Here is a 24,514-nt window from a genome sequence, read left to right on the forward strand (position 1 = left end):
ACTCTTTTTCAGTGTTGTTGAGAGCGCAATTTAAAAAAGAATAAATACACACGAAAAGTATCTGATGAGGACATAAACAAACAAATAACAACAAAACTCATTTAAAAAGAGCAGAACCAACTTGACCAGTAGGTTAAAACTGTGTTCAGTTTTAAAGTGTGCTGTAAAATATTCCAAAAAAACTAAAAGCAAATTTAGCATTCAAGCGTAATTCAAGCCAATCAGAACGAGTTAGATTCAGTCGTTTCAGAGCTTCACAAATCAGTAGAAACCAGTGACCCGTCATGTTTTACTGTAAGAGACCCATCAAACAGGACGCAATGAGGAGGGGAAAAACCGTCAACTGCAAGAAAAGTTAAAAAATAAAAACAGAGGCATTAACATGAACATGAGTTTACTGCCAAAAATGGAAATGATAGCACTTAAAACGTCATAAGTTATCGATATAAAACAGCGGAGGAGTGACTGATAACAAATGGCAAGGGGAAGCATGACGGGGGAACCTTTTAAGCAGATTGGAGAAAGAGAAGAGCCCCCCCACCACCACACACACACACACACACACACACACACACACACACACACACACACACACCCATCCCTCCTTCAGCCACTCGCTGCCTGTGCCAAAACTGCAGCCGGGCCCAATCTGGAGGTGTTTATTTTAAGATTAGTGGATTCCCAGGCCCTATAGGACTCCTGACATGTACTCTGGAAAAAAAAAATCACCGCTCTTTCCATCTTTGCAGAATCTGTTTATACGTGTTTATCTTATTACAAAAATATGACATGCGCCTGTGGGCCTGGGAGATTAAATAGGGAGCTATTTGTCTTGGAGGCAAATCAAAATCCAAAAGTGGCTCAGATTATTCACAAACCTCGGCCGTCACGACTTTCTGCCTTAATTTCCCTCAGCCAGCTTTCCACTTCATCATTTGAGAGTGCGTTTCTTTTCTTTTTTTTTTTTTTTTTAAATTTGTGCAATTAATGTACAATTAACGATTCAGCAGGTGTGCAGATATCCACAGACTGTCAGCCTCTTGATCCTTAAAAGGAAATCTCACTCAGTTTTTCAATACATATTAATACAAGTCATTTATTCTCATATTCGATTTTAAAGTGTTAAAAAAAGGTTTTAAAAAAAAATAGGATGGTGGGATGAGATAATCCCACCTGTCTCCAATGCAGGGAACAAGTAGAAATATGTTGAAACATGGATTACAGTTTCATTTCTAATTCTGAACTCACAGAAACAAAACTAATTTCAGGGCAAAAAAAAGGCAGGAGGCAGTCATAATCCACTGACATCTGACACCTTTCTTTTTAATTCCCCTCATTCTTGGATTGAATATTTTCATGTTTATCAGTATTGATTAGGAAAATGGTTTTGGTTCTGGGAGCCTGAAGCTGAAATGTTTTTTTTTTTTTTTTTTTTTTTTCTCCTGGTGTTCATCGTTTCATCTTGTTGTATTGATTGTGAGTGAAAAAGGTTGAGAATCACTGGATTAGACTGTCTGGAAGCCTAGAAATTCTTAAATCAAGCGCTATAAACTATCTTTTATTATACATTTTAAATCAGATCCGTCACAGAGAAACAAATGATCAATGACAGACTGTGGAACCTTTCACAATAAAAGCTCAGACAGCAAAGATGAGAAGAGGAAGCTGCTTCTGCTTTGTTGGCTCTACTTTTTGTCATCTCTAGATTTCACAATAAAAGCTGCACCATGAAAAACTGCAGCGAGGACCATGTAGACTATGTGAGTTGGCCTGATGACGAGAACCATGTAGACTCAACATCACGTGATGTGCTTATCCCATATGGGTCAGTTGAGTCTACAGGGTCCTCACTTCAGTTTGAGTGTAATGCCCCTTTAAAAGCATGTAGTGTGCAGCGTGTTCTCTCCTCTCCTGCAGGAGATTTTTACTGCACTACTTCTACTTCTACTGCAGTCACATACCAGCAGAGGAACAGTACTTCTACTTCTACTGCAGTCAAATACCAGCAGAGGAACAGTACTTCTACTTCTACTGCAGTCACATACCAGCAGAGGAACAGTACTTCTACTTCTACTGCAGTCAGATACCAGCAGAGGAACAGTTCTTCTACTTCTACTGCAGTCAAATACCAGCAGAGGAACAGTACTTCTACTTCTACTGCAGTCACATACCAGCAGAGGAACAGTACTTCTACTTCTACTGCAGTCAGATACCAGCAGAGGAACAGTACTTCTACTTCTACTGCAGTCACATACCAGCAGAGGAGCAGTACTTCTACTTCTACTGCAGTCACATACCAGCAGAGGAACAGTACTTCTACTTCTACTGCAGTCAGATACCAGCAGAGGAGCAGTACTTCTACTTCTACTGCAGTCACATACTAGCAGAGGAACAGTACTTCTACTTCTACTGCAGTCAGATACCAGCAGAGGAGCAGTACTTCTACTTCTACTGCAGTCACATACTAGCAGAGGAGCAGTACTTCTACTTCTACTGCAGTCACATACTAGCAGAGGAGCAGTACTTCTACTTCTACTGCAGTCACATACTAGCAGAGGAGCAGTACTTCTACTTCTAGTGCTTCCTGTCTTGTGCATCATTTTAAATACTGAAATCCAGCAGGATGTGTTTGTCTCCTCTAGAATTTAAAATGCAGGTCTGTGGTTTGAAGATCTGAGAAATAAACATACTTTGCATTTTTTTTTTTTTTTTTTTTTTTTTTTTGGTTGTCATTTAGCTGCCGTATCTGTGTATCGTGGTTGAACCGTGAAGCTCGCATCGCGTATCGGATCGCCCCGTCTCATGAGGAACCCATTGTCCTCTAACTAATGACTTCCATCTGAGCGCCATGCGATGTCGGCTCCTGTGTCTCGCTGCCAGGAATGTGCAGCGCGGCGTTCCCGGGACCTGCAGAGCGTCACTTAACATTCCCGGTGAAGAGCGGCGTCGCCTAACAACCGCCGGCGGGAGGAAACAAACACAGACATGAGGGCCGGGGGGCCGACGGGAGCAGGGTGGGGGGGTCGACACTGCTAGGATCCAGGCCTGATCACATTTCCAAAATAGAGACACCTGTAAGAACAAATATCTGCACAGGGGGATTCACAGCCCCTTTTGTCTGCATGAAATGTCATATTTAAATTTAGCTCGGCCGGATAAACACACAGCGACGAGGCCGGCCTGTCTGTCTGCTCCGCCAGGTGATTACAGGAGGCATTTCTGCAATAAAATACAAACTGTCACCAGAAGGTTTTTGTCTTTGAAGCGTTTTGAACAGCAGAGAGACTCACAGCATGAATTCTAATATTTCACAATGACAAAACCTTTAAGCTAAGGTCAGAGTGTGCCTACATTTACACAAAAATAAAATTACGCTCATACAAATTGACACTATTATCACAAATGATTTTTTTTTTCTCATTCACTCCAGACACAAGACAGTTTCTCAGAAAGTTTTCCCATTTAACAAAGTTTTTATAACATCAGGAAAGACGTACAGGAGCACTACAGTCAAATTTAGAGAGATTTACCAAAGACATATTTCTGAAATGAATAAATAAATAGATAAATAAATAACTAAATAAATACCTGTAGGAATATTAATGGAATATTATAGTGATAACACTGGATTAAAAATAAAAAAATATAAAATATAAATAATAATATGAATGAATTAATAAATAAATAATGCCTGAAAGTGAGACTAAAAAGATAAGCTAAATTAATATAAAAATAAATTATAGTGATGGAATATTTTATATATTTCAATTTTACGGCAGATAAAAAAAAAATACTGGAAATTTGACTGAATTAATATAAAGAGATGTTGATATGGCCATTTTTTTTTTTTACATAATTAAATACTATAGAGGAATCAGAGATTTCTAAAAATTCCTTTAGCACAATACTGACAGAGTGAAACTGGATTTCAACAGACACAGCTACTAAACAAAGAAACAAACAAACAAGTAGGCTAAATGAATGAATGAATGAGTAAATGAATGAATGAATGAATGACACGATTAGCCACGGAGAAGCAGAGACACATTTAAAGTCATTATGAAATATTACATGACATTACTGTGCTGTGATTTTTTTTTTTAATCTGCGTGCGTGTGCAGTGCATTTGGGATGCTGGGGGGAGGCTGGCAGGCATTACGTCACCGCGGGGAGGAGCTATGCAAATGAGCCCGAACAAACCAAAGGGAGGATGCGGGCTCCGGTTTCCCTCATCCGAGGTGTGTCTGCCGCACGGAGAGGAGCCCGCCGGAGCCGCCGCGCCCCACCACGCAGCCGACATGGCATCCAAATGTCCCAAATGCGACAAGACGGTGTATTTCGGTGAGTGTGTGTGTTTGTGTGTGTATCTGTGTGTGTGTGTATCTGTCTGTGTGTGTGTGCAGTGGAGAGACAGACAGTCTGCATCTCGCCATGTGATTGTTGAGCAGAGGCGACGGCTCTGACTGCCTGCTGTGATTTTATCATCTGCAGATTGAGGTTTTTCATTCATAATCGTTTTTTATGAGTGGCATCTTGTCTGTAAGAGCTCTGTGTATGTGTGTGTGCATGTGTCTATGTGTGCGTATGTGCGTGCGTGTGTGTGTGTGTGTGTGTGTGTGTACACTGGGCTTGACTGGCCGTATAATTAAGATTCAGTTCATTACAGGCCAGTTTATTGTATGTCTGAGATGGAAAAAAAGAAATAGCAGACCTGATAGTGTTGTAGTATTAAAGGATTATTTGTGCCTAGAAAATGCAGGGAGATTACAGCGATCCAGTGTGAGAGCAGAGAGGAGGAGATTACAGCGTGAGCATCATTTCATTAACTACCTTTGTCAATACCTGACATCTTCAGTGTACAGGATGTTTCAGTGTAAACTGGCTCGGCTGGCTCTAATCCCATTCAGCTCCATGCTATGTGTCTGCTGAGTTTACAGTCCATCTGGGATGACGTGCAGCCTTTTATGAAAAAAACAAGAAAAAAAAAACAGTATTTGATAATCCTGTGATTAAATTTAAGAGGGATATGAAGCAAATAATATCACACCGAAAGTGTAATCTGTAGCCTACATACCAGCCTATATGGTCATATGATAAGGATATTACAGTGATGCCAGACTGGATCAGCGTCATGCAGGCCTCTGGACGTGGGTGGATATGGAATTTCAGTCCAAGAAATTATATATTTTGGTCGTCATTACTCAGAGGATTGTACCAGTCAGTTCAACGCAGACTAGTCTCACTTAAAGGATGAAGTCTTTTCCCGTTTAAAAAGTCTAAAAGCCCTCCTCATGAAAAACAGAGCTCCTTATCCTTTTGCACAAATATCAAAGCAAAACTACAAGATCCAATAGGATTATTACTGGATTATTATAGTGAGAATTTTTAAAAAATGAAGGACAGGGCCTTGGGAACTCACAGACACACTATAAGCTCATATAGGAATATCATTGTGTTTTTTCCACGGGGGACTTAAGAGTAAATACCCTAATCTAATAACCTGCCTAATTATGTAGAGCCTGGTCTGCGGTGGCGGCTAAGACTTTCCATTTTTAACATCTTTAACAAGATTCCCAGTTTGGCCCCTGGCAAGCAGAGGAAATGAAGGTGACATAATCCCCCCCCCTCTCCCAAAATGTCAAATAATACCTCAGCTGCTGAATTGGGACCCGAGGAGTGGCCGGCGTCCCACCTCAGGCCGGACCATCGTGGGTTTACTCTGTTTGGATGAGATTATAGAGCGTGTTTCACAGCCTAACCCACCGTTTGGTGATAAGCCTGTGGGATTAAGTGGTTTTTGGCGGTGATGAAGTGGTTAATGAAGGCGGGGTGAACTGTGACCCCCCGCTCTCTGATCATCATGTGTCAGTCAAGCATCGTTGTAAACCAGAAACCAATGAGAAAATATGAAACTTTTGCTCGTTTCCCTGCTTAAACAACTCATTTGTCTTAACCTGCTTTTATACCTATAATCATATGTGCTGCGAATTTACCTGATATTGATTTATGTCAAGGTAGAATGAGTTTAAACCTGCTTAGAGGACCCTGTAGCTCAATCATGAAAGGATCAAAAGGCAGTTTCCTTATCATATTAACCCTATAAAGCCTGAACTATGAAAGAATTGGCAGAAAATTCCAATTTTTTGAAATCGAACCCTTTATTTAGTCCTATAACAAAATATATATATAAAAAAAATTCAAAAAATATGTTATTACACGACCTTTCTGGTGTATGATATATGATATGTACTTGAAGTGCCAATGGTATGGTCCAGGGTGAACAGGGGAAGTGTTCAAAGGTATACCACAGTATTTTGGTCAAGTATTGATTAAACTGAAAACGAAAAACGGAATTGAAAACGTGTATCATATATGATCATATATGAGGCTTTATAGGGTTAATTGTTTATGTACTTCTTTTTAATTTAGAAATCTGCACATGAGCCTTACTCGGTCAAGAATTGTTAGTCAGGTTTTTTTAGGTTGGTCAGTTTTTCCTAATTCTACTCCGTTTTTGGTTTTATGAAGGAGGGGCTTGGCATGACAGGGCCTTTTTGCTGCTGCACGTTGACGAGCGCAGAGTTGAGTGGCCTCTGCTCAGTCTGGAGCCTCGCCACATGGACTGCTTAATAATTCATTGATTGCACATTCATCGTATTGGATCCATTTCCCCCTCCCCGTCTTTCCTCCTCCTTCATCTCTCTCTGGAGAACAATGGGATCAGAGTTTCAGCACTAACCTGCAGGGACAGCTCCCCCCGGAGAGGCCACGCCCTGCTCCTCGCCGCGTCTCGCTGCACAAACGAAGCTCTCACAGGAAACGGGGCGTCGTGCCAAAATTTGTTTCTCCGCCAAATATCACGTTTCCCCCCACCGAGGCTGTGTTATTGTCTTGCCTCCATAAAAGGAAATGATCAGGGAGGGAAATGCACTTTGTAAATACATGAGGCATATCACCTCACAACCAGCGGTGGGCATCCTGAGTTTTGTTTTTTTTTGTGAGGATCAGTTCGTTTGGCTTTGTTTGACTCTTTGCTCAATATTTACGTTCTTCCAGAGGGAATGCAGGCTATGATTTGTTAGTAGAGAATGCAAAGTTTACAGAGAAGATGGAGATGTTCGGTTTTGACGGTTGTGTCTCGCGTTATTCATCATGAACACATCGCTCACAAAAGGCCTGAGGATTACTTGTTTTTTGAACCTCGAACGTCACAGTCGGCTGCAGCTCCAGCAACACGAGGCGTCTTTCTCTGAGCATCTTTTAACCGCTTTCAATGGCGCTTGCACTCTATTTTTCCCTCTTTTCAGTGAACTCTTCATGCTTTTTTGCAGCTATCTCTACGCACTTAAAGTTTAAATCTTTTCTGACACGTGCTGCCTTTATCAGCGTCGCTCTTCACGACCTGACCGATCACAGTAGCAGCCATGATATATTACCAAGGCCTTGTTTTATCATCAGAAATGCCAGTGCTGTAAGCAGTCAGTCCACAAAAAATGTAAGACTTCATCATTTTCTTACCTGGTGTGGAATCAAAGTGAAGACACACTGCAAAGAAACATTTTTTTTTTTTAGGTTTTGGTGCAACACCCGACCCACCTCCCTCCTTTGGTCTCTGTGTCATTGTCATCTTAAGCTTGTAGGGGAGGCTGATTCATGACCAAATTATTCAAAAAGAATGATTTTTTGTGCATTTCTGCTTTATGAGTCAGTGCAGAGAGACAGGAGAGACTGAGCAGAGAGAGGGCTGACGTGCAGCAGAGGGTTAGGGCTGGATTTGAACCCAGGCTGCTGTGGCTTAGCCTTAGTGTTGCTCGGTTTGCACCTGGGAAATTCATCTTTGAAGTGACTAACACTCTGCAGGTACAGCTCCTTTTGCTTCCATTCACCTCCCGTTTAGTTTCGTTGTCATTCTCAGTTCTGGATAATTCCATAGACAAGTGTTTCTGAGGGTGGAGGTCCTTTTTTGTTTACATTTCAAGGTTACCCAGGTATTGCCGGAGTGGGCGGTGAAGTGCTCCAGCAGATTTCAGGTGGAAAACACGGCAGCACTGAAGTGGGTGTCAGCGCTGCTCCTCGTTTCCAATCCTGTTTGTTTGTGGGCTTCATGGACAGGATTTGAAGGCGCAGTCGGGGGGTGGAGGGCGTCCAGGTTGGTGACCACAGGATTGCGTCCCTGCTCTTTGCAGATGATGTGGTCCTGCTGGCCTCATCAGGCTGTGACCTTCAGCCCGCACCGGGGCGGTTTGCAGCCGAGTGCAACGCGCCGTGGGATGAAGATCAGCACCTTGAAGCCCGAGGCTGTGATTCTCTGCCAGAAAAAGGTGGTTTGACCTCTCCGAGCAGGGAGTGAGTTACTGCCTCAAGTGGAGGAGTTCAAGCATCTCGCGGTCTTCTTCACGAGTGAGCGTAGGATGAAGCAGGAGATCGTCAGGGGGGTCGGAGCAGCATCAGCAGCTCTGTGGTCGCTGTACCGGGCCGTCGTGGTGAAGAAGGAGCCAAGCCAGAAGGCATGGCTCTCGATTTACCGGCCAGTCTTTGTTCTAACCCCCACCTGTGGTCACAAACTCTGGGTAGTGACCAAAAGAATCGGATATAGATATCAGATATCAAAGATCAGATATGAGTGGTGGAAATGAGGTTCCTTCGCAGGGTGGCCGGGTTCCTGTTGAGGCAGTTCGGGCATCTAGTCAGGACACCTCCTGGACGCCTCCAGGTGGAGGTGTTCCTGGCACATCCACCTGGGAAGAGGCCCAGGACACGCCGGGGGGGTCATGTCTCCTGGCTGACCTGGGAACACCTCGGGATCCCCAGGAGGAGCTGGTGGATGTGGCCCTGGAAAAGACCATCTGAGCGGACCTGCCACTGCGAACCGGTTCTTGATAAGCGGTGGAAAATGAAGATGAAGATGAAGGTTGCCCAAGTAGCCAATGACAGGCCGGCCGCCAGGAGAGGCGCTCATCAGATCTGTCGCCTGATTGCTCCAAATTTCCCCGTCTGCTGTGTTTGGAGCCCAGTGATACTGATAATGGAGGTCGACAGTCATAACGTCTTTTTGATGATGCGATACATATAAGTTATAGACAAACTGGCACAGCTGCATGCTACACAATAAGATCACAGTCATACCGTCCCCAAGCAGAATCACAGAGGTGAGATCACAGCCCTGCAGATCAGGATTTGAAATTAAAGATGAAAGTTCAGTTTAAAAATAATGACTTAAGATTTCACTGCATTTAATTTCAAATTCATGTTTTGAATCCAGAGCATTGGTTTGAGCACGACAAAGTAAAAAAAAACTTCAAATACAGTCTGTGCTGCTGTTAATCTCTCTTCCATAATTTCCCGCCCCAGGTCCTGTGTCTGTGGTTGTAATGGGGTCATGGTGTAATCTGACGATCTCTCAAACTGTAATTGCTATCCGTCTGCCGTTCACTGCTGTGTTTGCAGTCGTGGCTGAGTCTTGTGTAATCGCGCCGCAGTGCCGCTGTCTGAGTGGATCTCAAAATGGATCTTCAATAAGAGACGGCAAACATTTTATGAGCCCCCACAGAGCGACCCTGCCGTCTGAATTACACTTAATTACTCACTTAAGAACACATCCCTCGTGTGTGTGTGTGTGTGTGTGTGTGTGTGTGTGTGATGTCTTGGTTCTCCGCTCTTTCCTTTGTTTCGCTGAGCTATTTAGAGAAAAGTCATACACTCAAAGAAAGTCGCTGACGGTAAACACTTAGGCTGCTTTTCTTCAAACAATCTGACAGCCAAAATGAAATAATCCCACTTGTTTCCAAGGCTAATCAACTTTTTTTCCAGATTTTTCTCGATTCAAGTGGCTTTTTCTTGATCCGAGTGGGCTGATTTTGTTTTTTCTGCCTTGTTTCATTATATTTATACCTCCTCCCAGAAAAAAAAACATCCTGAAACAAGTGAAACTGCACTGGAAACAAGTGGGATTATCTCATCCCACGGGCAGAGACTATGAGACCAAATGACTTTTACAGTTTGGAGACATTTACAGTTTGTACATGCATGAAAGGAATAAAGGCTTTATGAATCTTCTGGCTGTGTCATGGAGGACCGGTGGTGCAAAAATAATTTAACAACCAGCCAAGAAAAAGAAAGACGCCTAAAGATAAAGGCTGTCGTGGTGTGAGAATTAATAAAAGTTAATAATCTGGTACGCTTGTTTAGACGTGTGACTGTGACACAGTAATCTGGCTGAAGTTCAGAAGCCTGAATTGTGTTTGCCGCTCGAGAAGAATCAGTGCACAGAAAGTTTGTTTATCCAACTAAGAGCCATTTCTCACACGGACTTTAATCTGTATGTTAATCTGTATGTTAACAACAAGACAGTTATTCCATTTACATGCATACAAGAAACCAGATTATCGAGTTATGGCAGGAAATCTGTATCTGTTTGCTGCTACTTCACTCTGATTAAGATCTTCAGTGTTCATGCACTGCCCACCCCCCCCACACACAATCTGTGGACTGTTGCCGTGGTGACAGCCGTGCTGCAGCTGACCCCCAGCCGGCGGAGAGCATCCGTCAGCCGGCCTCTGTTTTCCCTGACGGGGCGGCGGATGGGTTTTTCATTTCCTGTTTGTTTTATCGGAGAGAAAGTTCAGACAGCCGACGTAAAAATTATTATTCAATATTTTTCAGAGTCCAACAGGAAGTTTTGACTCTCACGGGTGTTGCACTTACTTATCCGCTGTCTTCCCCTGCTTCCCCCTGCTCACGCTCGGACGTTAAACGCCGTCCAGAGATGTGAGATGTCAGGGTTTCCATGGTGACAGAGATCGGGTTTCTCCAGCAGAGATCTACCTGTGTTAACCGGATTTCTTTTTAATCCCGTACCCCAGTTCTGACAACATGACTTCACAGCTTCATTAAGATGCTAAGACTTTTGCACTTATGGCTCTGATTACTTCCAGTCAGACCCGGTCAGTATTGTTCTAAAAAAATGATTTAATATGTTTTATGAAATATTGAATGTCGTTCTGAAGCTGAAACATGTCTGCCACGTTAACAAATCATGAATTTGTTGTGGTTTATTGTCTTTTTTGAGCGCGAATCTCTTTCCCTTTCCTTTTAATTACATTTTATACAACCAACAGCAACAGAAACCACAGTGGCAAACAAAACACAAACACACACACATTTTTATTTTTGACACTTTTGGCACTCAAATAATTGAAAAAGTAATCGATTAATCAACAACTGACATAATCTTTTAAAGGAGAGAATACATGGAAGTCTGAGCGACAAAGGATAACCTTCCCTTATGTTTGTGTCTGTTGTGTGTGTGCAGGGGCGCTGCCAGGAATTTTGGGCCCCATGTAAAAAAAAAAAAAAAAAAAAAAAAAATATATATATATATTTACTCGATGATGGTTTAATAATTTCATATTAGTTTTTACCTATTTTTAGGGGCCTCTGTCAGGCTTGGGCCCTTGGAATTGTCCTAACTTTTCCCCCATATACGGCGCCCCTGTGTGTGTGTGTGTGTGTGTGTGTGTGTGTGTGTGTGTGTGTGTGTGTGTGTGTGTGTGTGTGTGTGTGTGTGTGTGTGTGTGTGTGTGTGCGCGCTCACCTTCAGACAAAGCGCTCTCTGTCTGCCAAGGTGACTCTCCGGCACAGAGGCTGGGATATCAGAGTGTCTGCTGGGATATTCTGGGAGCCGAGGGCCCAAAGGTCACAGATAAAGGGGCTGCGAGTGACGCTCCGCCTCTGACCTTCATCCTCTCGCCTCTGGAAGCTTCTCACAGAGAAGCTGCTCCAGCGGCGCCGCGGAAACGCCCGCTCTCGTCTCCGCCCACGTCCCTGTTCAAAGTCGCCCGTCCTGCGACTCGTCTGTGTTTCAAGCAGAAATGAGTCAGAGCTCTGCTGCTGAGGGGCGAGACGTCCGTCAGCGAGCAGCACCAAACCTCCACTAGAGCTGGAATGATCATCACTGTGTGATTGTTATAATAAAACAATCAGAACAATTAACTGTTTTGCTTATTGATCAGGTAAAAAAATAAATAATTAAATTAAATTATATTAAAGTAATTCTTCCAAAAATACTGATTATTTTATACTATTTTGTTTCATTACATTTAATTCAATTTAATTTATTTTTTAAATTTTATTTTATTTCATTCTTCAAAAAATACTGTTTATTTTTTATTTTATTTTATTTTATTTTATTTTTGCCTGCTGGTTAAACTTGGAAAGCAAGTTGAAGACGTCTCTTTGGGCTTGAGTGACCTCCCATGAGCTTTGGCATTATGTATCTATTTATTTTTACACTTGATAGACAAAATACTTAATTTGCCACCAAAATGATCAATACATCAGCTGACTGAAACGTTTGGCTCTCAGAATTCAAACTGTTGCTCGTTTTTGGATAAAATCCTGTTGAAAATTCACTCAACTCTGCACCTTTTATTAACAGAACATTTCAACTGTAGACGCTAGAAAGCCTCATTTCATGGCCAAAAGAAAGAAATGAAAAAACATTATTATTATTATTATCTTTATTTTCATTATTAATAAAACTGGTCGGCTTCATGGGTTTTCTGCAGCTCTGTGTCACTGAGCTTTGAAACAGTGAGTCAGAGACAAATTTTATGTGCGAGGCTTAAGAGGCTCAGTCGAAACACTTCACTGTGTATGTATGTATTAGTGTGTGTGTGTGTGTGTGTGTGTGTGTGTGTGTGTGTGTGTGTGTTGATCTAAGCGCATGCAGGCAGAGCAGACAGAAGTGGGCCAGTTGTTTTGAGAGTTGAGATATGAAACAGGCTTCAGAATCACAGCAGAGACACAGAGGAGGAGGAGCTGTGTGCATTAAAGGGTTAATCCGTATAAAAAACAAAAAACAAAACAAACAAACAAACAAACAAAAAACCCCGGGAATCTCTCTGCGTGTCGCCATCTGCCCTTTACGGCGTCATGGAAAGAATGCGCTTTGGGCCGATATGAAGTCCCGAGTGTGGCTCCATCACGGGGTCAGTCAGCCTCTGGGTTTCTGTCGGCCTCTGCGTCGGCCTCTGCGTCGCCCTGCAGCGGCGGCAAAACTCTCCACTGTGGCAGCACGAGCACGATAATCTGAGGGGGAAAAGACAATGGCAGAGTTTAAAACAGAAATATACAAAACAGAAACAGAAATAAAACAGAATGACAGAATAAAACAGAAACATACAAGTGGTCAGAGAAAGCCGCTCAACCACAACAGCTGGTGCAAACGTCATTAATGACTTCCACCTCTGGACATTCAATCTTTCTTTTACACTGAAAGAGCGGGAAAAATGAAAAAAAGAGACAGAAAAATAAAATTAGAGAGCAGCTTGTTTCCTCTCAAAATGTCCAAACTGCCCACTTCCAAAATATGAACTGTAAAATGACGTGAATGCAGAAAAGTAAGACAGTCTTGGCGATGTCTTGGGAATTTTACTTGATAAATGACTAAAATGTTAATTTATTATTTTTTTTTGTCAGTCGATCCAATAGTTTCAGAACTAAAGTACACTCGATAACATGATTTCTCTTTCTTTCTTTCTTTCTTTCTAAAATGCAGATTATGAGCTTTAAAGAGAACAGTGTCTAAATCTAAGCCTTTTTTCCATCTTTTTGCATGTTTTTCCTGGTCGGGTGTGTGACACTGACCTGCATTTACACCTCCAGTCTGTTTATTCTTGTAGTTTGTGATTATAGTCCAGCAGCCAGCAGGAGGCGCTCTGGCTCCAGGTGCGGGGGGGAGGTGGGGGGTTTCTGTCCCACCTGGCTGATGTTAAGCTCCTGCTTTGTGTGTCTTCCTCTGCAGCGGAGAAGGTGTCGTCTTTAGGGAAAGACTGGCACAGGTTCTGCCTCAAGTGCGAGCGCTGCTGCAAGACCCTGACGCCCGGCGGCCACGCTGAGGTGAGACCACCGCCACACAAGTCCAGTACAGTACAGAGCCTTCATAGCTTGGATTTCACTTCACCCTCCTATTGTGTTTGATTAACATCACTTTTTTGTGTGTGTGTGTGTTTCATATTTAATGAGTTTTCCTAATTTAATGGGTGCTACTGGGTAAACCTGTACACACTTTGTAACGCATTGGTTATAAATAACAGAAATCCGTACTTAGAAATAATATAAAGCCATTAAAACACCAAAAATTAATATTTCTTTCCAATTTTAGGTCAATCAGTGAGATTTTATGGTGATTTGCATATTTTTCCATAGTGGCATAACAGGAATACTGGATGTATAAGTGGGGGTGGGGGTTTATGTTTTATTTAAAGGGCTATTTAGGTCGTCAACAAAGAAACATAAAGTACCTGACACATAAACTTTGGTAATTATAATAATTTTGTGGAGGTTTAAACTGCTGGGGTCAAATTGAGCCCAAACATAAAAGATGTTAGTAAATTTGAACAGAACAGGAGGGTTAATTGCACCTGATGCCAGAGCTGATATCAACATCTGCATTGGCACCAAATGCAAAAAATGACTGGACATTTTTGGTTAACAATGATCCTTTTGGTCAAGAATTAATACGTTTTTTTGTACATTGAAATAAAACAGCTGATTGCTTCCACCACTGTGTGTGCGTTTATATATACAGAGTGTAAGTAAATTATATATTTAAATGCTGTAAACTAATTTTATTTTTAATATATATATCTGGGTAAAAAGATTTTAGTTTGAAAGATTTGATTGTTAATATAATTAAGTATCAAGTACACACTCCTGATCAAAATCTTAAGACCAGTTGAGAAACTGCAAGAATTTACATTTTGCAGTGTTGGATCTTAAGAAGGTTTTTAGTAGAGCTTCAAAATGCAAAAAGAAGAAATGGGAATGAGACAAAAAAAAAAAAAAAAAAAAAGTAAGGGTGAGTAAGAGTAAGCAATTTATTGCAAACAACCATTAAACTGTAATAGGCTGTTCATCAGCTGATCAAAAGTTTAAGACCTCAGCCTTTAAAAGCTCAAATCTTCGCAAAAATGTGGATTCAGTGTCATTTTCTGTCAGGTTTCCACACAGCAGCAGTTCTGTGTTATTTAGGTCAGAGCACAGGAAACAAAGTGCAGGTGTCAGGTGTCCCTCAGAGAGAGAGACAGGCTGCCTCCATGTCACAGCTGGTGCCTGTCTGTCTGTCTGTCTGTCTGTCTGACTGTCTGTCCCTCTTGTGTTTTTGTGTTCTGCAGCACGATGGGAAGCCGTACTGCCACAAGCCGTGCTACGCCGCGCTCTTCGGACCCAAAGGTGACGCCTCTCCTGGTCAACAAGTCAGAAATTACATTTGTGTTTAAAAAAAAAAACAAAAAACAATCAATCACATAGGAACACTGAAACATCCCCGTCTTAACAAGTCATTTAGTCAGTGTTCATGTGTTCACTCAGCGTTCATGTGCTCACTCAGTGCGAAATGCCTTTTTTTACCAACATTCCCAGACTGACACCAGATGTTGATCCCACTTTCACCTCTGGACGTCCTGTGGTTCAGCTCCTGTGGGTTAGCATTTCGTGTTAGCTTAGCATAAAGACTTGAAGTCTATAGGAGTCGTTAGCCTGGCTCAGAGCAGCTCTGAAGCTTCTCGTTGTGGCTTTGAGACACACGAGGCCGCTCCGCCTGCCGTCTGATGGTCCGATCGCCTCAGGCACATCACGACCTCTCTGCTGTTTGGTCTCCTTCCTCCGGGAAAGTAGAGCCCATCAGCTGTTTGGCTTGTCTCTGGCCTCAGTCGCCCCTAAGCAGCTAACTAGCTAGCCTAAATGCTAACAAACAATCAAGATACAATACAGGTCATCAGTGGTAAATAATATTTCAAGGCAAAATGAGTAGGATTTGTGGGCTCTAGTTTGTAAACACAACATTCAAAGTCGGCCCCTCCTCCCTGGCGAAGCTAACCATCAGCAGCCAGTTTTCCTTTCCTAGGATGGCAACAGAATGAAATACTGCCCACATGTTACGTCGCTGTTCTAGGGGAAAAAAATCAGTTCAACACGTCGCTCTTCATCCTCCAGCAGTTTCAGCAGGGCCTGTCACTGATGGACAGGCAGATTAAATTAGGGATGTTTAGTAATCTTGTTTGGCCCTGCTTGCTTGGGTGGTCCAAAATCTGCCGGTGGGATGAGATAATCCCACTTGTTTCCAGTGCAGTTTCAGGATTTTGTTGCGTGGGAACAGGAATAAATCAGTGTAACGAGGCAGACGGAGGCCGATCGAGACCAAAACGACATTCAGGAAAAATCCTGAAACAAGTTGATCAGCTTTGGAAAACAAGTGGGATTATCTCATCTCACTGGCAGATTTTTTTTTAATCTTGTTTGATTTTTTTTTTTTTTTTTTTACAGTGAACAGATTGCAGTGCTTGTACCATATGTGGTGACTGGCTCTGTGTGTGTGTGTGTGTGTGTGTGTGTGTGTGTTTTAGGTGTGAACATCGGCGGAGCTGGCTCCTACGTCTACGACACTCCCGTTAACGAAGCCCCTGCTGCTGTTTCCATGGAAACCCAAGCCAAACCGGCGGAGGAGAAGCGAGCTCCCGCCCGGGGCCCGGTGAAGGGTGAGAAACACCACGAGCAAAAATAGAAAAACTGACAAAGTTACCGGGGAGGAACGTGTCGCCTTAACGAACATCGGATCCTCGACCGGCCACGGGTTTAGTCTAATTTAGCTGCAGGGATTATTAAAAAAAAAGAAAAGAAAGAGGGGGGAGAGGGAGAGAAAGAAACCTCAAGTGGCTTGTAAAGACAAACCAACAGAGAGGAGAGAGAAAAGAGAACAAATGAAGATAAATGAAGGAAACGCTGCAAAACAAATGCAGAAGTACCAACTAAGAGGAAATGAAAATCGTTAATTTAGCCCTGATTTAATGATAGCATGAGGAAAAAAAGAGTGTGTGTTAAGCAGAAGTGTGTGTGTGTGTGTGTGTGTGTGTGCCTCCTCTGACAGCTCTCTTTCCCCTCCAGCCGCCAGCTTCTCGTCTTTCTCCGGAGGGCCGAGCGTCTGCCCGAGGTGCAACAAGACCGTCTATTTTGGTGAGCAGGAGCCATTCACTGCAAAAAAAAAAATCTCTTTTTGCAAGTTATTTAATCTGATTGCCAGGAGCTAGAATCTTGTTTTTTCTTTAAAAAAAGCAAAAAAAGCAGTCGGTGGGGTTAGATAATCCCACTTGTTGCAGAATATTCTTTAATTAAGCGTCATTCTCTTGATCCTACTGGGCTGATCTGCCTTTTTTCCTAGAAAAAAAATCCTGAAACAAATTAAACTGCACTGGAAAAAAGCGGGATTATCTCAGGTTATTGCAGATTTTTTTTTTTCTAACTTGTTTGAAGAAAAACAAGATTCAAACGGTGACGATGAGACTGGGTGACTTTGTTAAAACTGAGATTTTTTTTGCAGTATGTAAGTGAATGTGGCTGCGGCTGGTTACCTGGGTGACAGAATATTGTCTCCATGGTGATGCATGTGTCTGTGTGTGTCTGTGTGTGTGTGTGTGTGTGTGTGTGTCTCTGCAGCTGAGAAGGTGTCGTCCCTCGGGAAGAACTGGCACCGGCCCTGCCTGCGCTGCGAGAGGTGCAGTAAGACTTTGTCCGCTGGCAGCCATGCAGAGGTGAGAGACAGGGGGCGCTACACTCTCAACACACCAGGAGACGGGTCTCATCACACCACCCTTTTTTTTTTTTTTTTTTTTTTTTTTTTTTTTTTTAACATTTTAGGAAGCAACATCATGGTTACAGATGTGGCCGTTCCTCTGTTTTCTCTTGTAGTCGTCATATTCCTTTTTTTTTCTTTTGGCTTATTATTTTGTCCGTAATTTGAATAATCCCGTCTTCCTCCACCTCTTAATTTCCTCGTTCGCCTCTGATTTCCTTTGTGAACTTTACAGCTTGTTCTGGATTTCCCTGCTGCACCGTATTTCCGACCGGGGGAGTTTCTGGTGACAATTTCACGGTGTCGTCGCTGCTGATGGTTGTTTATTACATGATCATAATAAAAAGAAAAAAATAAAGGAGATCGGGTCATTCCATGTCATTTCAACAAATGGCCCACACACTTGGGTCTCAAAAAAATTCTGAAATTTTCACCAGTTGTTCCTTATGTATCCAACAGGCACACTGTAAAATTTTAGTTTGCTCAGATGGATACTTTTTGAGATATGGCCAATTTAGTGAGGGGAGTATGTGTCGATTTTGGTGCGTCCTTATTTTTCCTCCATTTTCAGGTGTCAATATCTCAAGAACTACACCACATAGGAAACTGAAATATGGTACAATAAGACACCTCCACCTACTCTCTCAGAATATACAAAAACATCTGTCATACATCATAACTGGTAGGCATGTGGCCCCCTCAAAAATGGAAAAAAAATATACAACGTTTTTTTTCCTGAAGGCCTAAACATGGTCGACCACGAAACCTGAGAATTTTTTTTTCCATTTTTGAGGGGCTGGCATGCCTACCAGTTATGATGTATGACAGATGTTTTTGTATATTCTCAGAGAGCAGGTGGAGGTGTATTATCGTACCAAATTTCAGTTTCCTATGTGGTGTAGTTCTTGAGATATTGACACCTGAAAATGGAGGAAAAATAAGGACGTGCCAAAATCGACACATACCCCCCTCGCTAAATTGGCCGTATCTCAAAAAGTATCCATCTGAGCAAACTAAAATTTTACAGTGTGCCTGTTGGATAAATAAGGAACAACTGGTGAAAATTTCAGAATTTTTTGAGACCCAAGTGCGTGGGATGTCCTGAAAATTTGTTGAAATGACATGGAATGACCCAGATATAAACCAAATGGCTCAAGAAGTAAGGATGTAAAATCTATCAGTTGTTTGGAAAATTAATTTTGAGTCTGCTGCTGCTTCTCGGTGGAGGGCTGCTGGCCCCGGGACGGCCCCGTCACCCACTGCCATCAAAACATGACGGTTCAACTGGTGCAAACGGTGACACAAGCTGCTTTAACCTGCTTTCCGGACTCCATTTCAGCTAATTTACAGTCTGAAATCGCTCCCGGAGTCGGTGCTCCTGACAGAGCAGCAGTGTTTCAGGTGTCAAAATGCGCTCAGGGTGATTTGCAATTTTGCACCCGTGGAAAAAAAGGGTCATTACAGCGCTCCTTTCAACACCTGTCAAGCCATTTTGGAGCTGAAAGGAGCCCGGCGACTGTTTAATGACCTGCAAGAATCCTGAAAAGGCTTCTGTCTGTACTCTGTGTTCATTTTGTCCGTATTTCTGCGGGTTTTCAGGAAGATTACGGATCCAGACAGAATGTTGTTGTCAAAATGCCGGTGCTGTTTCATACTGCGCTGTCGTCTGTCATATTTCTGATCTTCTGTCTTCCTGTCTTTTCTGCTGTCACTGAGCCAGTTTTGTGCGATATGTGTGTTTTGTCGTCTGTATGTGGGCGTGGCCTGTACACACAGCTCAGTCAGTGCGACGTAACGTCCGCTGAGCAAAGGATTGTGGGTCAGAATGGCCAGAGCAGCATGCTGACATGCATCTTGCAAAATCTGACCGGATGTAGTAGAACATCCTGGTACTCTTGGCATACTGCATCTGACATACTATATATTGGGACATACTAATTCTTTTTTTTTCCCTACTAAATAGTATGGTAGAGTATGAGTCTTGGAATGCAGGGCACATGTGCAACACACGGTTTAAACACACACGTGCTGGCCAATCAGAGAGGAGTATTCACCCAGAATGTGGGATAAAATGAACTAATTCTTGTAGTTCACTGTTTTGAATTTTGAAGTGCACTGCCTTGAAAATTAACTAGTTCACGTTGATTTTCCTGCTTTTTTTTTTTTTTTTTTTAAATGAGCTGCTGTGATCTGTTGTTTGTCAGTCTTCTGTGATCCGGCACCAAGCCTCCGCCCACCTCCAAAAAAATAAAAAATAAAAAATAAAAAATAAACCAGTTCCTGCACATGAATCAGTGTTTACTACCAGAGAGTCACAGACAGATTTACTGCCAAAAGCCAAGAAAACCTGCAGCTTCAGTCCACTGCAGGTGTGTCTCCTCGTTCTCGGGACACAGAGTGAACCCGTCCTTTACAAAACGCCGTGTGTTTGTCTCGGGTGGAGGAGCTTTGCGGCTGTTGGCTCCCCGTCTCACCCTTCGTTCATGATTTGTTAACGATTCCTTGTGATTTTCATAAATGTTTTTCCTGAGACGTGACGGATGATTCAACTCGACGTGTCTTTTCAAACTCGGTCTGACTTGCTCTCTCAGCCCCCCGGTGGGCACGACTTGCATAAAAATATGAGATTCTTTTCCCCCATTGCAGTCTGCGCTAATTTGTTCATAAAACTCATTCAAATATTCAAATGGACCTGTTTCAGCAGAACCTCTGAAGAACCCTCTTTCATTTCAGCGTGGAGAGGCGGACAGGACAAGGAAACAGTTTTTTTATCCACTGGGATTTGTTTGGTGCTCATTCAAATTGAGCAGGAATCTCAATGAAATGAGTTTTTTTTTGTTGTTATTTCTTATTTGTAATATTTAGTCGTGACGATTGGGATTATGTAAGGCGTCACACCTCCCCCTTCCTCATGGTTTCAGCACATTTAATCCATAAATACATCGGTGCTGGCTCTCTGTACAGTATGAAGACACACCTGTTGGCTTCGTGGTGATGACGGTGTCGATTGTCAATCTTGTGAATCACTTTTTATCTCATTTTTATACACTTGCTTTTCTGTATTTACCTTTTATTGTGACTCTGTCTAGTTTTCAGATTAAATTTACTGTTGGTTTTACATATTTAAATTGTAAAGTGTAAAATCATCATTATTATAAACTGCATTAACAAACAGCACAAATCAGCAAGTGATTCACCTGCTTTACAGATATTTCAATTTTTTTGTTAATCTTCTGTAGAAGTCAGAATAGGGTGACCACCTACTAATAAGCCCAATGGGGGACAAGGGGTATGATTCTGAGGGACAATGTGGGACACTGTCCGGCGTGGCGGCGCCCCCACCTGGCGGGCAGACTCACCGATACCGGTTTACCGATTTCTAGCAGATACCACTTTACATGGTATATTAATGTTGCCCTGTTCCCCTAACATATGTAATTGCTGCTGTATGCTCATGAATAAGCCACCCTTGTTAATGAGCCCTTAGCTTTCAATGTGTTTTTTTTTTCTAAATAAAAGATATTCATAATATTTTAAACATTTCAATTAATTGACAGATGAACTTCCAGATTTACTTTTCATTTAAAGTGAATGAATTGCAATGGAAAATATAAATAAAATTAAATAGCTTATAACAGTGTTAATTTCGTTGGCTATTTTTCAGTTTAATTTTAGTCTTGTGTCAAATGCCCTTATTAGTTTTAGTCATATTTAGTCAACTTGAATTCTTTTTTGTTCAGTCACATTTTAGTCAATGAAAAGTCTTGGCATTTTAGTCTAGTTTTAGTCAAAGAAAATCCAAAGTATTTTAGTCTGGTTTTAGTCAATAGTCTTTTTTTAGTCTTTGACCTGCATCATGTTGGCTTTTTTTTTTTTTTTTTTAATGCGGGACTATGCGGGACACGGTCTCAATTTGCGGGATGCGTGAAATGGGCTTCAAACGCTGTACGTGCTCGCGCTACGCGGGACAGGTGGTCACCCTAAGTCAGAAGCCGCACTGACTGATGATCTTGCATGTTGATGTTTTCTCTCTGTCGCAGCACGATGGACAGCCGTACTGCCACAAGCCCTGCTACGCCGTGCTGTTCGGACCCAAAGGTACAGAAACACCAAGCAGCCTCATGTTCAACTGCAAACACCTCACTGTGTGTAAGAAAGAGGATCCGGGCAGCAGGATGGACCAGACATTTAAAAAAATTTGCATCCAGCCGACTGAAGGCATATTGCGTTTTAAAGCAGTCGCCTAATGCAGTTTCACTTGTTTCAGGGATTAATTTTCCTTGGAATAAGTATAAATATGTCAAAACAAGGCAGTGCAAGACAGATCAGCCCACTTGATTAAAAAAAATTCTGGAAACAAGTGGGATTATTTTATTCCACTGTCAGATTTTTTTTTACCTTGTTTGGAGAAAAACAAGATATTTAAGACCAAATATGAGATTAAGTGACTTGTTAAGATTGAGATTTTATGCAGTGAAAGGAGTGATTTGGCTCAGTCAAGGTTCGTCTTCATGGGATTTTTTTTTTTCTCCTCCAGAAAACACAACAGACATTTCTCACATGACTCACGGCGGGCATAACTTTTAGTCTCGAACAGGCTGTTAAAGAAAAGATTTGGTCGGAAATATTTTGTGTTCTGTTTTTTTTTTTTTTTCTTGGGTGGCCCTTTAATCCAATGTTGGGATTGGCCCTAAATTGGCCCTTACACATCAAAACTTTGAGCACTGGTGATTCAAATGTTGTGCTTATGTCATGTTATTTTGTCAGCTGAGTGTAAAGGTCTCTCTCTTTGATGCAATTTCTACACAGAGCTCCTTTAAAGAATATTATTGCATATGGGATAAGGATGCAGATTATTGGCATTTTCAGTAGAAAAGCAAAAAAACCTCAACTTTTTATAGACAGTTTAACCACTTTGCCCCACTCTCTCTCTCTCTTTGTGCCTCTCAGGTGTAAACACTGGAGGCGTGGGCAGCTACATCTATGACGAGCCCGAGGCCGAGACCGAGGCGCAGCCCTGAGCCCAGATGAAGCCTCGACCTCCAGACCACGACTGGCCTGTTTCTGCCCTCCTCCTCCTCCTCTCATTATTCTCCATCGTACATCTGCGTTCGGGACGGTGCTCGCTCCTGTCCTCTGTCATTTTGCCTTCGACCGTAACGTGCACCGCACTCACAGGGACGGATAGTTAGACGTTTATGTTGTATTTGTATATGGTTTAGATATCTATTTTTTGTACTGAAACAAATCTTAACGCGTCCTCCCGGGTGAGATCTAGACTTGCCTTTAAGGTTTTTGGGTTCTCGTTTTGCCAAATCAGTCGCCTGTTACATGGTGAAGTCATGAAAGCACCTGTGTTTTTTCCACTCCAGGTAGTTGTTTTTCAGGCATTTTGTGCACTTATGAATATAATATATATATTTAAAAAAAAAAAAAACAAGGCAAATGCCCTTCATTGTGTTGCCAGGTTTAGTTTTTCTGGGTGTAAAGAGGAGGATGATGCTGTCGCCGTAGCTGAGATACGCATAGAGGTGTGCATTACTGTCAGTTATTTTAGTGAGTGTTATGTAGGATCATTTAGGTTTGCTCAGCCAGGGTCTGTACGGAAAATACATTTTGAAAAAAACTGGTCATCAGATTTTCTACAATAAAACTGTGTGATACCAAACTGCTGCTCTGTGTCAGCTCAGTGATGTAGATTTTCCTCCAGGCTGTCGCTGCACAGCAACAAAGACAATAAACAACAATAACTGTGTTGGGGCAGCTGAACATGTTAGAATACAGTCAAAATACTCGAGGGGGTTTATATTTATTACAACATGATGTGGGTTTTGGGGCTACATAAACATAACTTTTCATTTGCAGCCATATATCTATCTATCTATCTATCTATCTATCTAACTATCTATCTATCTATCTATCTATCTATATATCTATCTATATAGATAGATAGATAGATAGATAGATAGATAGATAGATAGATATATTCCCAGTTTTTATGGCTCAGCTGGAGTTTGATACTGCTGCTCTAATGAAATGGTTTCACATGATAAAATATTTCCCAAAAAAAAATCAATGTTTTCAGAGTAAAACAAGCCTATAAATTTAATCAACACACAGGGTCATAAATAAAAACTTCTGGTTGTTATTATTATTATTATTGTTGTTACTGGTATTCTTATTGTTATTATTGTTATTATTAGTAGTAGTAGTAGTAATAGTAGTATTGTTGTTGTATATTAATAAATTATATTGAATTATTATTAATTAATTTATAATATTTTTATATGTTTAATTGCGTTTTTATTATTAATATCATTGTTATTACTATTTATATATTTATTTAGATTTTTAGTTTTAGTTTTGTTTTTGCTTGTTTTTCTTTGCCTATTTGCCTATTTGTACGTCTGTCACTCTTGGCCCCGCCTTCAAACGTCGACGACAAATCAAAAGCAGGTACGTCACTGGCGGGCGGGGACGGAAACGCCCCTTACTGGAAACAGGGGGCCGGAAGAGGAGCTCCGTCAAGTCAACGAGAATAGCGCCGGACATTGGGTAAATTTATCTTCAAAGTAAAAGCACAAAAGCTTAAACAGGTTGTTAGATCGCATCAAAATCTTTGGAGCCACTGGATGAAATTGCGTGGATCTACAAAATAAATAAATAATATATAAAATAACACAAAATAATAAATAAAATAGATAGAGAAAAAAGTAAACAGAAGATATAATGCATGGTATTCCCCCTTTTAGAGCCTAGTTCCAGATGAATGAGTGTTTGACTGACCTGTGCATTTAGGGAAAAACAAACAAACAAACAAACAAACAAACATTTAAAAAAAAAAAAAAAAAAAAAATCTGATTTGATAGCTTAAATAAGAAAACA

General features: G+C 41.6%; 1 protein-coding gene across 1 annotated transcript; it reads left to right on the forward strand.

The window, feature by feature from the left end:
* The first annotated feature begins 4,245 nt into the window (after positions 1-4,245).
* Positions 4,246-23,099, forward strand: LOC115356147 (cysteine-rich protein 2-like). The gene is made up of 8 exons (XM_030047184.1): positions 4,246-4,341; positions 13,805-13,899; positions 15,177-15,234; positions 16,407-16,538; positions 16,945-17,013; positions 17,494-17,588; positions 21,670-21,727; positions 22,580-23,099. The coding sequence occupies exons 1-8, from the start codon at positions 4,299-4,301 to the stop codon at positions 22,648-22,650; spliced, it is 621 nt and encodes a 206-aa protein (XP_029903044.1). The 5' UTR covers positions 4,246-4,298; the 3' UTR covers positions 22,651-23,099.
* The last annotated feature ends 1,415 nt before the right edge of the window (positions 23,100-24,514 follow it).

This window comes from Myripristis murdjan, chromosome 24, assembly GCF_902150065.1.
Source record: "Myripristis murdjan chromosome 24, fMyrMur1.1, whole genome shotgun sequence".
NCBI lineage: Eukaryota > Metazoa > Chordata > Actinopteri > Holocentriformes > Holocentridae > Myripristis > Myripristis murdjan.

What these genes read in the sequence shown, in the direction of transcription:
- LOC115356147 (XM_030047184.1), top strand. Translation starts at nt 4,299, where the DNA reads ATGGCATCCAAATGTCCCAAATGCGACAAGACGGTGTATTTCG. An exon ending in CGCGCTCTTCGGACCCAAAG is followed by an intron (nt 15,235 to 16,406) that starts GTGACGCCTCTC and finishes TGTGTGTTTTAG; the next exon opens with GTGTGAACATCGGCGGAGCT. An exon ending in CAACAAGACCGTCTATTTTG is followed by an intron (nt 17,014 to 17,493) that starts GTGAGCAGGAGC and finishes GTGTCTCTGCAG; the next exon opens with CTGAGAAGGTGTCGTCCCTC.